The sequence below is a fragment of the Scatophagus argus genome, chromosome 16 (genome assembly GCF_020382885.2).
Source record: "Scatophagus argus isolate fScaArg1 chromosome 16, fScaArg1.pri, whole genome shotgun sequence".
In the NCBI taxonomy this organism is placed as follows: domain Eukaryota; kingdom Metazoa; phylum Chordata; class Actinopteri; family Scatophagidae; genus Scatophagus; species Scatophagus argus.
In genome coordinates, this window is record NC_058508.1 from 12,683,596 (window position 1) to 12,698,029 (window position 14,434).

General features: G+C 42.1%; 1 protein-coding gene across 3 annotated transcripts; it reads right to left on the reverse strand.

The window, feature by feature from the left end:
* Positions 1 to 54: 54 nt before the first annotated feature.
* iqck (IQ motif containing K) lies at positions 55 to 14,370 on the reverse strand. 3 transcript variants are annotated; one of them, XM_046414344.1, is made up of 10 exons: positions 13,812 to 14,370; positions 13,587 to 13,714; positions 13,361 to 13,490; positions 13,156 to 13,253; positions 12,972 to 13,024; positions 12,719 to 12,796; positions 12,314 to 12,398; positions 5,912 to 6,023; positions 2,112 to 2,243; positions 55 to 807 (listed from the first exon to the last, which is right to left on the reverse strand). In XM_046414344.1, the coding sequence occupies exons 1-10, from the start codon at positions 13,861 to 13,863 to the stop codon at positions 611 to 613; spliced, it is 1,065 nt and encodes a 354-aa protein (XP_046270300.1). In that variant the 5' UTR covers positions 13,864 to 14,370; the 3' UTR covers positions 55 to 610. The 3 variants fall into 3 exon arrangements, with proteins under 3 accessions (XP_046270300.1, XP_046270302.1, XP_046270301.1); XM_046414346.1 differs by lacking the exon at positions 55 to 807 and adding an exon at positions 832 to 1,571; XM_046414345.1 differs by lacking the exon at positions 55 to 807 and having other exon boundaries at positions 1,877 to 2,243.
* Positions 14,371 to 14,434: the final 64 nt, after the last annotated feature.

The window sequence follows — 14,434 nt, forward strand, 5'->3', positions numbered from 1 at the left end:
TGGGGCCTTAAGCAGATAAAGATTCAGGTCATTTTATCAGTGGTTGGTAGAGAACAAAAACATAGCAAAAAGAGAGTAAGTATAGGCAGATATGTTGTGTTCACAACTTATTTCCACTGATCCCAAGTTGGCAAAAATGTCAAATATTGCATGTTTGCTGTTTTTTATGAAGCATAGAAAATATGATTTATTCAGGAATCCAACAATTTGTTTTTCTTTCAATCCTAAAGGCCATGTAGCAATTCTACTGGTGTTTATTTTTAGACCAGGTCAGAAGGTTAAATACTTTTTTGCACTCTAAAAATAGAGTAAACAGCCTTTAATTTAGGCCTATATGTTTAAATTGAAGAACATGTTGTTAGTATAACTTATAATCAGTGTTTTCACAGCTAACATAGAAATACATGCTCTAAACTCAAGATCTCTGTGTGTAAACACAGTTGTACTCCACACATCTGCCTTGAACCAGTTGTTTTCTGGCTTTGCTCTGACAGCCTGGTGCCCACCCTCCTGCTGCTGTGTGATCCAGTTTCAGTCAGGCACAGTGCTGCCAGACTCTGTGGAGCTGGCTGCACTATCAGATGTCCTCAGAATGAAATGGGCTGTTTTATCACTTCACCCGGTGGCAGCTGTCTCCTAGGCGTCCACATACCTGCAAAGGGAGATACATGACCCTCCTCATGCCTCGCTGTGAGGCGGTGTGCATCACTGACTGGGACAATCTGGAAAGACGTCCATCACAAGACCGCCGCCTTGCTGATCTGTGGGGGCACTGGAGGGAAAACCAGAAGTATCCTCTCACGTAGCCTACAAAGGATTCAAGGAGTGATGGAAATATGCCAGGAGAGCACTTTCTTCTTTCCATTTAATTGATATTCAGCCAGGAGAAGACAGTTATAACCTGTCTTTTAAGTTGGCATGAAGGACAGCAAGGAAGTGCAGAGTCAGTTGAGCAGCATGCAGTCTTTTACCCTGAATATTCTTGCAAATATGGCTGATATGTGCCATTTAAGTTCATGTTTCATCACTACACAGAAATTATGACTGTGCTGGAGTCAGCAGGATGGTGCAAAATTCAAACTGCAAATTCATATTTAAAAATATTAGGCCAGGACAACGTCATGCATCATCAAATTTGATTTTGTAGTGAGAACATATGTTTATTGCGATGGAGGTTTTGATGAGTGGTTGACTACATTGTTTTCTCCATGACATTAAGAAAGTTTCCCATGAAATACATACTGTATAGTTACCTTAAATATATTGGGGCATAATGTTCAAGCGGCTGTACTGAAGCTAAGATTCAAAATGCATAATGTCGGGAGGTATATAACAGAGTTATTATCACTTGTAAAATAGTAACTCTTTTTTGCTGCTCTGTCAGTCACCCACCATTGATTCCAGTGATGTTTTAAATACTTTTTAATCTCTTTCTCCGACAGGGTAATTTCCTTTTCTGATAAACAGGATAGACAGTGCTGCTCTGCAAGCTGAGTCGAGTTTCACTTTAGTCTCGGCTCCTGGATTCATTGGAAAATGCTATAACCTCTTTTGTGGAGTGATATGTATTGCTAAGGAAAAAGGAAATGACAAGGCAGGGAAATGTGATTTGGTTATCTTCCAGTGAGCTATCAGCTACAGGTGCTGAGAGGAAATATTAAGTCTGTTAGGAGAGGTAGTGTAATTTGTGAACCGTAAAATATGCTGTTCATTTGTTGGGTGAGACTTGTGAAGGGAGGTGATCCATCAAAAAGGCAATGAAAGCAATCAACTAATTAGACATGGAACTCAGACCATAAATCCCTGCCTGGCCATGTCCAATTGGTTACAGGCGTTTTTAATGCCTTGCTTGACTGATAACTTTGGTCAATTCGACATCAACCTAACAGAGTTTAATAGCCTTTAAACACCAGCGAAACCTTGTACACTGGGCTAATGATTTCAGTTAATAGTACCACCAGTCTAGCTCAGGTTATGAGTTCCCAATAAAGACGGAGACACAGCAGTCAGGGATTTGTCACCAGGGTCGGAAAAAGCCAGGAAATCAGTCATACGAGATGGTATGGAGGCCATTTTCTCAGTGCTGCGCAGGCTGGGGGACAGCCACTCACCGGCCTCAGGGGTCATCTGGGTGGTGGGGGTATGGACCACGGTGCTCTGGGGGGTGGGGGAAACTACCTGGATGGACACATCTGAGTTGCCAGGCTGGGGGCTTTCTGGGAGATCTGTCATGGCAGAGCCCACTGGAGACAAACAAGAGCTGCATCTTTAATATGAACAAGTTTTATGCTACCTTAAGCAGAACAAAAAAAAAAATACAATAAATAACACCGAATTCTAACTCTTCTCTGAGGCAACAGGAGCTTTCACCATATTCTTCCACAGGTACTGAATTGGTGACACTAATCTTGGGTGCTCACCTTGCAACTATGACTGTGTAGATTTGTGCTGGGGGGTTAAAGATGTGTGTGAAGCATCTCTGTTTTAGAATTGGTAGCTTCTTTGCAGCAACATTCATATCTGAAGCATTTCAGTCCACCACTAGCTCATTACTTTTGAAGATATTGTGCTTCAGTTGATTGTCATTGCACCGTATGACAAAGTTCTTTATCAGTCACTACATATATGATATGAGTCTGGAAAGACATGGATGCAAACTGCAACTTGACTGATGTGTGGAGGTATAAAAATATTGCACAAATTCCTGTTTGAGGGACAAGCTCTACAGTGAGAAATACCAGTGAAATCTTTCAGAAAGGACTGTTTGGAAGCCCCTTTTTTAATCTATAGGCGCCCTGCTTTTGGTAAACATTATTCTTGGGTTTAAAAGCCTAAAATGACTACCCGATTGGTTTCTCAGAAATAAAATATTGGTGAAGTTGTGCCATTCCCAAATACTTTTTACAGTAAACAATAGTTCAATAAGGTCTCTGTTAAAAACAGTGACCTGCTTAACAAACCACGATTCAAACAGTTACTGATACTTTCACTCTGTGACAGCTGCAAGGCTATTGTGGTGGCCTTTTATTTTCTGCCAGTAAAAGGCAATGGTTTTCACATTATGGAAGTGAAGCTGTGATGAGTAGATTGCTGTATCTGCCTTTTTCTACCACAACAAGAGCCACGGCTGGACTGTCAGTGATGGTAGTGAAAATTGTTTTGCTTTATTTACGCTCTATTGACAGTAACTGTGATTTTGAAAAGCGAAATTACAGTTTTGGGGTTTTTTTGTTTTTAACTCGTTGAGAGTGTCTCTAGCATCAAGATCTGCACTGATGCAGCTTCTTAGAACTTATTATTATCTCAGAACAATTTCAAACGGTATGAAACAGTATTCATCATGAGAGATTCATAAACATGATGTGGAGGGTCTTTACTTGGCTGTAATAAACTGTAACTGGTACATTTATATGACTATTTAATATGCTGCTATACTATTGGCAACAACTTGAATTGCTATTTTGATACAAGTCCCCTTACTTGTCACTTCTATTACTATCAGGAGGTAAAGTGTTTTCCCAGGCTAGCTGTCCACTGTGTTGTAACACCACTTGGACTCACGGTAAACATAAAACATGTCAGGCTACAGTGAAGGACAGTCATGTGGTGATTGATGAGCTGTTGCGAGCTGCACCTGTCCAACGAGCCATGACCTTTTGACCTAGACGTATTATCCTGTGTCTGCCCTGTGATATTTTGCCCCTGCCACCCTCCCGTTTGTTTTTCTCTCCATCTTTGACTAATTCTGATTTCAGAGTGTGAAAGGTGAAATGGCAGAAGAGATATCGCATGCTGCTCTCCTCGGGTCAAATGAGATGAGTGCAGCTGTTGTATCGACTTAAGGGAGGGGGCTAGCCTAAATAATTTCTCTCTATTTCACCCTCTTTCGACTACAGCCCCAAACATGGGTCGTTTATCTGTCAGTACTGGAGGCCAGTGCTTGCTTCATGACATCCAAAACAACAACAGGAAAAAAACCAACAAATGAACTACAGCTTCATCATCTCTTTCCCTCCCCGCTTGCCTGCCTACAGCTCACACTTTTCTGGTTCTCTCCCTGTCTCATTCGTTTCAGGTCGGAAAACGGCTTCCATTCGGCACGGTCTTGTTCACTCGCACACATATACCCCTCCACCCGCCAGCACCACCCGCCACCACCACCACCACCATGTTAGAATGACAGGTCAGCAGTAGCAGCAGCTACCAGCAGCAGCACAGTGTGGCTGTGGAAGAATGTTCGCTGGCCTGTCGCGGCTGCAGTGGGCGCCTTTGTTGTGTGGAATGTGTCAGCGTGGAAGAAAACTGTATTTATGATGGTGTCATTGTTTGCGAGCCACAAAAACAGAGACGCTAGTTTGGACGTGCAGGTTGGAGTGCGTGCGTTTGTTGTCAATCTCTATGCACACTCATTTAAAGTGACCTATGATCAAAATTTTTGGATGGGTGGATCACTTGACCACTTGAATGTGAATGTGGTGGCTTGCAGTAGGCAAACTCTTAAGTTTAGACTTTAGCTCTGCTCACTTGTGCAGTTGAGTTTTATATTTTATATATGTATTTTATATTTTTATCTTTCTACTGTTTTTGGTTTTCTGGCATGCAACTTAACTGTTCTGGTCCACTCTCACGGCACCAAACTTCAAGCAAAATTATTGCCACAAGGTATTAAATATTCATAGGCTGATGAGATCAACCCAAAGCTGAAGGAGAGGGAATACTGAACTTAAATTCTCCACATGGAAACAACCACAGCTAAATGAAAGGCAATGTTCTTCCATATCTGCTGGATGTGTAAATTAGCAACAACTTAAAAGGTGATCAGGTAACAGGTACAGCTGAAGCTGATGGGAATGTTATGTTGTGTTTTTCAGGGTTTTTTGTCCAGTAACTCACAGTATTGGACAGCAAAGGACAAAAATCTAAGAGATCACCAAAGCCATCAGGCTTGATCCTCTGGACACAATGGATATGTGTATAGGATGTCATTGTAGTTTTATCTATTCTAGTTAAATATTTCAGTCTGGAACAAACTGGTGGACCGACAGGCCAACAGTGCCATCATTTGCATTAAAACCAGAACTAATTGGTAATCCTGTTTGTGTGTTTATTTCATTTTTCATTTGAAGAAGGTACCACTATGTGTGTGTGTGTATGTGTGTGTGTGTGTGTGTGTGTGTGTGTGTGTGTGTGTGTGTGTGTGTGTGTGTGTGTGTGTGTGTGTGTGTGTGTTATGTGTTCCTGTTCTAATGCCAGTCATCCACACTGGACATGAGCCTGCATTCTCAGCTGCTCTGCTCTGTCCTTCATGTGTGCACACAGACACACACACACACACACACACACACACACACACAAACCTTCATTTTATACTTGTCTCTGTCTTCATCTTCCCCCGTCTTCACTCTGTATCTCTTCTTTCTTCATGTCATCGTCGTCCGCTCTATCTTCCTGTCACACAAACACACCCCGAGCCCTGCGGACATTTTCTCTCTCTCCTTCACTTTCAATCTTCTCTCTCTTGCTCATCACTCGCTCCCCCTGTGTCTTTCTCTTTCTCTATCTCTGTCCCTGCCCTCGTTCTCTGTCTCTGTGTCACTGCTCTCTGAATCCTCATCTCTCTGCTTTAACTTCAAAGCCTTGCTGCAATGAATACTGTCTCGCTGCAGTATACATGTGTGCAATTGCGTGTGCGTGAGACTTTACGTCGCAGAGGCTCTATGGTTTCACATCCACGCATTGTCGCTTGTTTGTGTGAATGTTATCGTATGCTGGCATCCTGCCTGCCTATCAGCAGCTGTTGTGGGCCACAGGAGAAAATTCAAGATCAACGGTATTGTGTTGCCAGTGAACCTGAGGCCTGGCATTCAGTGATACCGTGTGAGTGTGTGTGTGTGTGTGTGTGTGCTTTCACCTCGGCTCTCTTGTTGGGCCCAAAATTGCTCAACAGTTTTGGCAATGTCATGGTTCTCTCTCAGTTCTCTCTGCCACCTGCGCAGCTCCTGCACATCTGGGCGAGCCCTGATCTGTAAAACACACACACACACACACACACAGTCATGTTTCCATCACTTTTGGGGACATTACATAGACTTAAATTCATTTACTGAAAACCTAACCGTAACAACAAACATCACATCACTTGCCTAATCCTGACCCTGACCTCAATGTAACCTTAAAGTCTTCATCATTCATCATCAATAACTTTAGTCATTTGTAAGCTAAGCAGTACAAGCAAGCTGCCATGGTTTTTAAATGCATTGTTTCAGTGACGTGTTGGTGATTAAACAGTGAAAAAGGCTCATTCACTGTGGCTGGAGACATCACTTCCTCCATTTTTTATATTCAGGTCACATCTGGCCAGCTGACAATACTTATGCTCCAACTTAACCACTTCTGTTCATATTACTTAGTAAATTTGCAATATTTTTCTTTTTAATAAATTCTTTTCAGTTTAACTCTTTATTTCACTCATTTTATCTAATGTTATTGTATCGTGTTGTTCTCTAAACTTCTGTTTCCCTGATTTTACATAGTTGTAGCGCTGAAACATTTTAATCTTGATTTTGCCACGTGAAGTGCAGTATTAGTATTATTATTTATTTTTGTGTTTTTGAGATGCATTAAGTCATGAATGGCAGCTTTAACTTTTATGCTACACCTATATATAGTTACCATATATAGTTATGAACGTGTATGAACTTGTGTGTGTCTCAGTGTGTGTTACATAAAAATTTAGGTGGGTTAAAGGGCCGAACTCTGCTGCAGATGAATGTCAACAAGCTGTCTCTGATTCTTCTCTCCGTTTCAGTGTGTAGGTAGCGTGACTTGTGCTCTTATTGTTGGAGGAAACCCCTGTGTTATGTGTGTTTGTGTGTGGGCTGCTGGCTGTCCTGAGAGATTACTAAACAGACTTGCTGTTTTAGATGAATAGAAAACATCCCTGAAGAGCTCACTCTCGCTTTCTCTTTTTTATCTCCTCCTACTACAGCTGCTTCTCCCTCAGTACCCAGGTGTGCCTCTCCCTCTCCTCACACTATCTCTAATACCAATACCTTATTTTCTCCTCATTCTCCAGCACATCAATGTTTCATCACTCTCCATTCCTGCCTCCTCTCCTCTGTATTCTCTCCCACCTCTCCTCTCTTCAGCCTAGTTTTATCCATTCGACCCCTGCTTTTTCCAGAGTGCCTGCTTGATTGGTGACAATAGTGTTGCTATTAGCAGTGGGTATGAAAATGGGCCTGTTATATAAGCCTGGCAATGGGTTGAGGAATGGCTAAGACTAGCAGGCTCCAATAGTTAATTTACTGGGTGTCACAGTGCTGCGCCAGCCCCACTGCTGACAGGAACAAACCATAGAAATGGAAATGAGGGGTGAGGGTCAGGAGGGGTGGGGATGGGCTGGAGTCTGTTGTGTTTGCTCACCATCTCTTGTGTGTGTCTATTTGTGTCTGTGTGGTCATTTCTACTCTGGGTCGCTTTCCATTGGTGTCTTGCAGAAACCCCCAGTTCTTCTTCTGTTGCTGCCAGCTACTTCTAAATGACAATTTAATATTTTATGCCCATCAGACCCCTGAGGCAATGCTTAAATGTGTCACACACAAAGACAAAATCAAAGTCTCAGTTCTTGGAAAGCTGGCTTTTTGAAAATACATGCAGGATGCTGACAATTAGTGTGTGATTGCAGGAGACAAAGAGCTGAGTTGAGTGTTTGTGCGTGAGCCTGTCTGTGTGCATCAGCACAGCTGATTAACAGGACCGCCGTATTGTTTTGACTGTGTGCATCAAGGACTGTCTGCTTATCTCTGTATGTTGTGTGTAAGCACATATACATTTGAATTTGATTTACAACAGCGAATTATATTTTTTGTCTATTCTTCCTGGTTTGAATCATTAAAGAACATCTTATAATAAAATATCTTGTCCACGGCGCACATGACAGAGTCTGTTTCAGTGTGCACGTGAGTCAGTCCTCTCATGCTGTCTGTATGCTTGTCGGGGTAGGATTAGAGCGATTAGGAAATTAGTAAGACATTGCGAGGCTGCATGCGTTCACACGCAATTATTTAACATGCAAAAGCAAAGCCACAAGCAAACACACACATCCTTAAAATTGCACAAAGCACAAACTAATAAGAGGACTCCATCCTCTCCCATCTCTCAAAGCTGACACCACCAGCATCACAAGCAGAGCATCCTACACTCATCCACACAAATGTGTGTGACCACAACCGCGCAGTGAAAAAAAAAAATGTGCACACATTCTCACACACGCTTCAATCCCACTGCACAGCCATTCAAGCTGCCTTCCTTTTTGTGCAAATCTGCCTGTGAGACTGAGCTCCTCTCTCCACTCTCACACTCTGCTGCAGCACAATGGCTTCTGTTTGGAGGAACTGACTGCAGTCACATTATCATCCTCACTGACAAGCTGCATGAAGACGCTTAAAGGAGAATTAGATATAAAATAGCATGTGTATTGCAAGTGACAGAGAATATCACAGGACTACCAGAGCAGACCTTGCAGTCCCTCGGCAGGAGGGGGATGTGAGGATGGAGCAGGGCCACCGGCTACTGGATGTCCTGAGTGCCTGTGACATATTTTCAGCATGAGCATCACTGCACGTGTCCTGTTACTGACTCAACACTGGACCTCAATTCAATCCATTCATCTATTGCTGCCCTCGGATCATTCAGCTGGAATCACAGACCTACTTCTGCTGTTGGCTATACAGCTCTCTGGGTATGACTGTGTGTGAGATTCTTTCAAACAGCTCTATTAGTTCATGTCAAGAAATATACATTCAGTACTCCCAGTGTCCCACTTTTAGACAATAACTGGGCCTGCTTAAGACCCTTCAGACGCGCTGGGACTATAACTTCCTGGAATCTACATAACCTCCAGTAAACAGCAAGGAGAATTGCCATTTTTACACTTTAGTTATTATTATTATTACTTTTTTGTACAGAGCTAGACTGTTTCGCTCAGTCTCTATGTTAAGCTAAAGTAACTGACAGCTAACCGTAGGTATTTGCCATGCAGACATGAAAGTCTTCTCATTTAGCTCTCTACCAGACAGCAAATAAGTTTATTTTTGCAAATGTTGAAGATATAATTTGGCAGTTGCTGTTTGAAAACACACCTTTCAAAGTAACTATTGGTCAAAAGAGCGACTGTAAAACAATGTATAAACACATGTCATTTCCCCCCTGTTATTTTTTTCTGCAAGTGTTTTTCTATCACACACACACCACAGCAGGTAAAAGAAGTTGGAGGTGAGCTGTTTGCAGAGACGCAAGTGGTACATTTCATCCTGTCTGCTGTTTGCCTCTCTGCTCTGTGTGAATCTCAGCCCCACCCTTGGTCAGACTCACAAACCTACACCTGGCTACGTTCTCCTAAAGTCCTGGTCACGTGCTGTTACCATGGCCCGAAAGCCAATGCCCAGAAACATCGCAACACAGCAAAATAACAAGAAAGTGGGTCACAAATGGTGACTGAGAAGGATGAGAGTTTTTATTTTCCAAAAACCCTGCATGTTATAGCTTTAAAATTACAGAAGAGCAAAAACTGAACATACAGATACATATGCTGGGTTAGATTACCGCACAGGATGGTGCTCTGCTATGGCCAGGAGAAGGCCAACTACACTGTGGAAGGCTTAATAGTGGACAGTGGAAATGATTATGATGAAAGCCTGCTTCTCTACCACAAAACCCCTCATACTGACAACCTAATTGTTATGCCTCTTTATTACACAGCAACCACATCACTCCAACTCAGCTGACTTAGACCCAAGAGAGCCTGGAACGTCTAGCGATCAGTGACGTCTGTGTGTGTGTGTGGTTGTGTGCGTATACAGTATGTGTGCATTACAGTAGCAGGCATGTATGAATGGATTAGAGCTGGGCTAAGGCACACAGTCTAAAGACGATTATGTAATATGTTTAGACCCGTCAGCTCTTTATAGTTGTACGTGAGTAAAACAAGAGACAATCACATTGTCTAGGTCATAGACGTGAGTTGCTGTGTGCGAGTGCGTGCATGTCACTGTGTGTGCTATCTCTACAGCTGCTCTTCTTCAGTCCTCAATATGTTTTGATGAAATATATTAATAATGGAGGGCTAAAACACCAATCTACAAAAAAAAAATATCGCTGCTTTCTGTCCTGGCTCGCAGTCTGTCTGTTCTTCTTACAAACACACACACTCACACACACACCCCCTCTGCAGTCAGCGCTGCGTCAGGCAGGTTATATAACAGCATAGGGTGTAAGAGTGAGGGGGAAGAGGGGGATGTGGATGAGGTTGAAGAGATCATGGTATACTGATAAAGACAAAGGATTCAAATTTGGATCAAATTTACATCAGGATAATTATTAAAGCATTAGCTCCATATCTGTCATTTTTAGTGGCGTACAAACCACACAGAAAACTGATTGACCATCTTTTATGTGTATTTCTATAGCAAAATCCCATAATCCTATTATACTCTTACAGTACAAACCCTCAAAAATTCTTCTCAAGCATTTAAAAATCTCACACTAGGACAGATTATGGTGAAATACAGCTTGTTTGTATTACATTTATGAGCCATGATATCATAAAATGACTTTTGTCAGAATACACCTGGGAGACAATAATCATTAATGATATCATTATTATTATTGCTACATATAGTACATACGTTGCCTCATGCCAACAGGCTCAAATGAAGCTTTATAATTCATCTTTGCTTCACAGCAGACTCTGTTGGTGCTGATGTCCTCATCTCTGCTCTGCTGTCCACTGAGCTGTTAACTGCTATTTCTCCCAAGCCAAGGTAACAGCAGTCGTGATATGCTACAATGACTGTCAGGACTCTGCCTCAGTGCTCATACCCAAAATATCTCCACCCTGTGTATCCTTAATAAATTATGATCCTAAGAGGCAAACCCTTAACTTCAGATCCTGACTGTTCTGTGTTCACTACAGGCTGCATTTCCTTCCATCTTGCCCCATTCCTAATCTGAGGCCACTCTGCAATCCTGCCTTTTTCCTCCCTTTCATCATCCATCTGAAAATGTTCCTAACATAGCCTGAGCTTCATCCTCCCATTCTCTGACTACTGACTCTCTGTCTCTTTTTGGCTATATCTCTCTTCCTCTAAGTCCCTTGGGGGGCTGGGCTGCAGTGCTATCAGAGGCCTTGCTGAACATCTTTTAGTTCAGTGTAAATACAGTGAAGAGTGACAGGCAGCTGGCTCAATGCTGCCACCTCATGTGGGAAAAGTCCAATTCAATTTATTGAAAAAATAAATAATAATAATAATAAAAAATAAAAGAGGAAGTGTTGCCCCCTGCTGGTTCTGAAATAGTCCAAGCCAGGATGCACAAACACACACTCAACTACATGAAAAACGTATTTTCAGATCATTCAAACAAACTGTACATGACAGCGCAGATGGCATCTTTTGTGCTCAATGGCTCGTGCAGCAAGACGGGGCTTGAATCCTCTCTCAAGCATATTCTATGAGAATCAAAAAAATAAGAGCTTCTGGACAGCCTAAGAAAAACCTGACCCCTGCTTACACCACATATTTTTTTGTGTGAGTGCAGAGAAATCACTGCTGTTTGCCTCTGGTGGCGTCTATTTATGCCTATTTATATCACAGAACAGAGCACTTCAGACCACAGCTCCCACACAGGAAGGAATTAAATGCCAGCACCACTGATGACATAATCAAGCTGCTGAATGAAATTGCGGTCCCTGTGGAAGAGGGGCTTTTCAGCGGGATGGGATTATACAACAAGATTGGAGTATGGGCCAGTGCACACACAGGAGGGCGTCTATTGTATCCTAACAGACCCGCGCACCCAGGCAGAAAGACTCACTGTGGTGTGTGGGGTAATTGCAGGGTTCCTTCATGCTTCCTACATCAAAATCTCGTTTTTTCCATGCTGAAACTTCTTAAATCAATCTGAAAACATCTAAAGATATGTGTAAATATGTCAAGTGACATATTCATAAATGTTGTAATGTAATATGTATCCAGGATGAAGGAACACTTTTGTATATTCTTTTGGGCTTTTAATTTGAAATTTTTATGATACTCTTAGACTTTAGAGCAGAGATATAGCAAGATATGCTTTGGAGTTTATATTTTAAAGTTGATTTTCTACATTTTTTTTAGCTTTTCAGACCTGTGTTGGGGTCCTGTAATTAATTTCCCTCCACTTCTCTCTGCCTACATCCCTAGTCTCAGTTCTTTAATTTATTTTTGGACAGAAAGCCTTGCAGAAGCTGTTTTTCTTCTGCTCATGTTCACTGTACCTTGTATCCCCTCCAGAAAGCCTGGATGAGCAGAGCAGCCTGATTCTCGCTCAGCAGCAGAAACAGAGGGACTGGAGGCCTGGGACTGAAGGTAGAGAGAGAAATAAAGGGAGAAAAAGTGAGACAAGAGACAAAACATGAGGCTGTGCGATCTGATCAGCATGTGTCTCTTTAGGCGCACATTTATGTGTTGTCATAATTTAAATCCAGTTTTCAGTTAATTATTTTGCCTGAATTTAATGCGTGTTTTATACTTTGACAGGAACCCAGTGACCATGAAACTCCAAAATGCCAAAGACAAATGAAACAAATAATATGTGAGGCCCAACGCTAACTCAGCCTTTCTGACAAACAATGAATTTTCAGGCAACAGCTGCATGTGTGACAAGCTGAGAAGACACTCACTGCATGCTGAGCCAGTCCTTTACAAAGGGGATGTCGTGGAAGTTCACTGGGACTTGTCCTCGCCTGCAGGGATTGTGGCTGAGGAAAAAGGAAGAGTGAGAGAGGACAAAACATCTCTCTCTCTCTCTCTCACACACACATTTACATTTGCACACAACAGTCAAAAGTAACATTTCAGAGAACTCATGGGGTGAGGTAACATAAGTATTACACAGTGGTGTGTGTGTGTGTGTGTGTGTGTGAGGGCTCTTACTTGTAGAGCCACTCAGTTAGAAAGTCACACGGGTTAAATGCTGTCCTTTTACTCTGCAAAACAAACAAACCATAAAACACATAAATTCCTTTGAATTCAGGTATTAAATCATTCTCTGGTCACTTTAACGGTGGCTGTCTGCAGTTGGTCTGTTAGTAACATGGTTATGAGAAGAAACTCAGACCTCGAAACAACCGTGTTTCTGAGCTTCTTTGAGCAAAGCCTCCAGTCCAGGCAACAGCACTTCAAACACATTCCTCCCCAAAAAACGTGTAACAGGACCTGAAACAAACACACAAATACAAATTTATACAATATACATATGAACAAGTATGGCAGAGATATTTGCATACAGCTGCACCCTGCAGAGCAAAGCCCATTCATCTTACGTTCAGATACTTGTGGGGGTGACGCGGTTTCAACTGTTGAGAGGCGTTTCTGGCTTGAAGGATAAGCCATTCCCGCAGGGTGGCAAAGTAGGGGGTCAAAGTCTCTCAGAGGATCATCTTCCACAAACTCCTAATGAAAGCAATAATGATCATTTAAGATGATGTAGGTGTGACAGGGTCCAAACTAATCAGATACAGGGAGGAATGAGCTGAATGATAGCTTGACCTCAGCTGGGTTGAGTCCACAGAAGACTGAGGAATGTGTACTGGTGCTGTACTGGGAGAGCTGGGTGCTCACTGATCTGCCATCTGTCCACACAGCATCGGGAGGACTGGGTTGCTCAGCTTCAAATTCTCCAAAAACACATTAAGACAACTTTTATGCGACACCATTTTTAAAGTGTGAAATAAAAGGCTGTTATTTTGTTGTTTTTTTTATTTTATTTCTTACCTTCACACACTTGTTGCCAAAGTGATTTTTCGACACCGATTTTGTCTGCCATTATTCTGTTTACTTTCCACGGTGGTTGCTAAGGACTCGTTGGTTACCAAGGAAGTAGTTATGACAATGACTTCCGGTGTAAACAAAAGCGCTATGACGCTCGGACGTGATGCGCGAAAAAAGACGGCGTATGTTCTACATAGTTTCTACAATATCACATGGCTGCTAACCTAAAACACGATTTGACTTGGTGCTTATAGCTATTCTCAGCGTAACAGTATGACAACGTTACGAGGTGATGAATATAGGTTAAAAACATACCGTAACGGCGCAATTCACGTTAAACAAAGAACAAACAGCCTACTCGTGCTGTTGTATTTCGTACGCCAAATGGGTTCATTTGTCTCACAATAAACAATGCGTTTGCTTTATTCCCAAAACAAAAAAATATTCAGCCACGTTCGATGTATGAAAAAAAGACTGTAGCACTTTAACCCAAGAGTTCCCGTATTCGCCGCTAGAGGGTAGCAGAGGGCCTACTGTATGTTCAGTCTTTTAACTCAAAAGGATGACCTGTTGATACCGTGGCTCTCTTTTTCTTTTATTTTTTCTTTCCTCTTATCAGGAAAAAG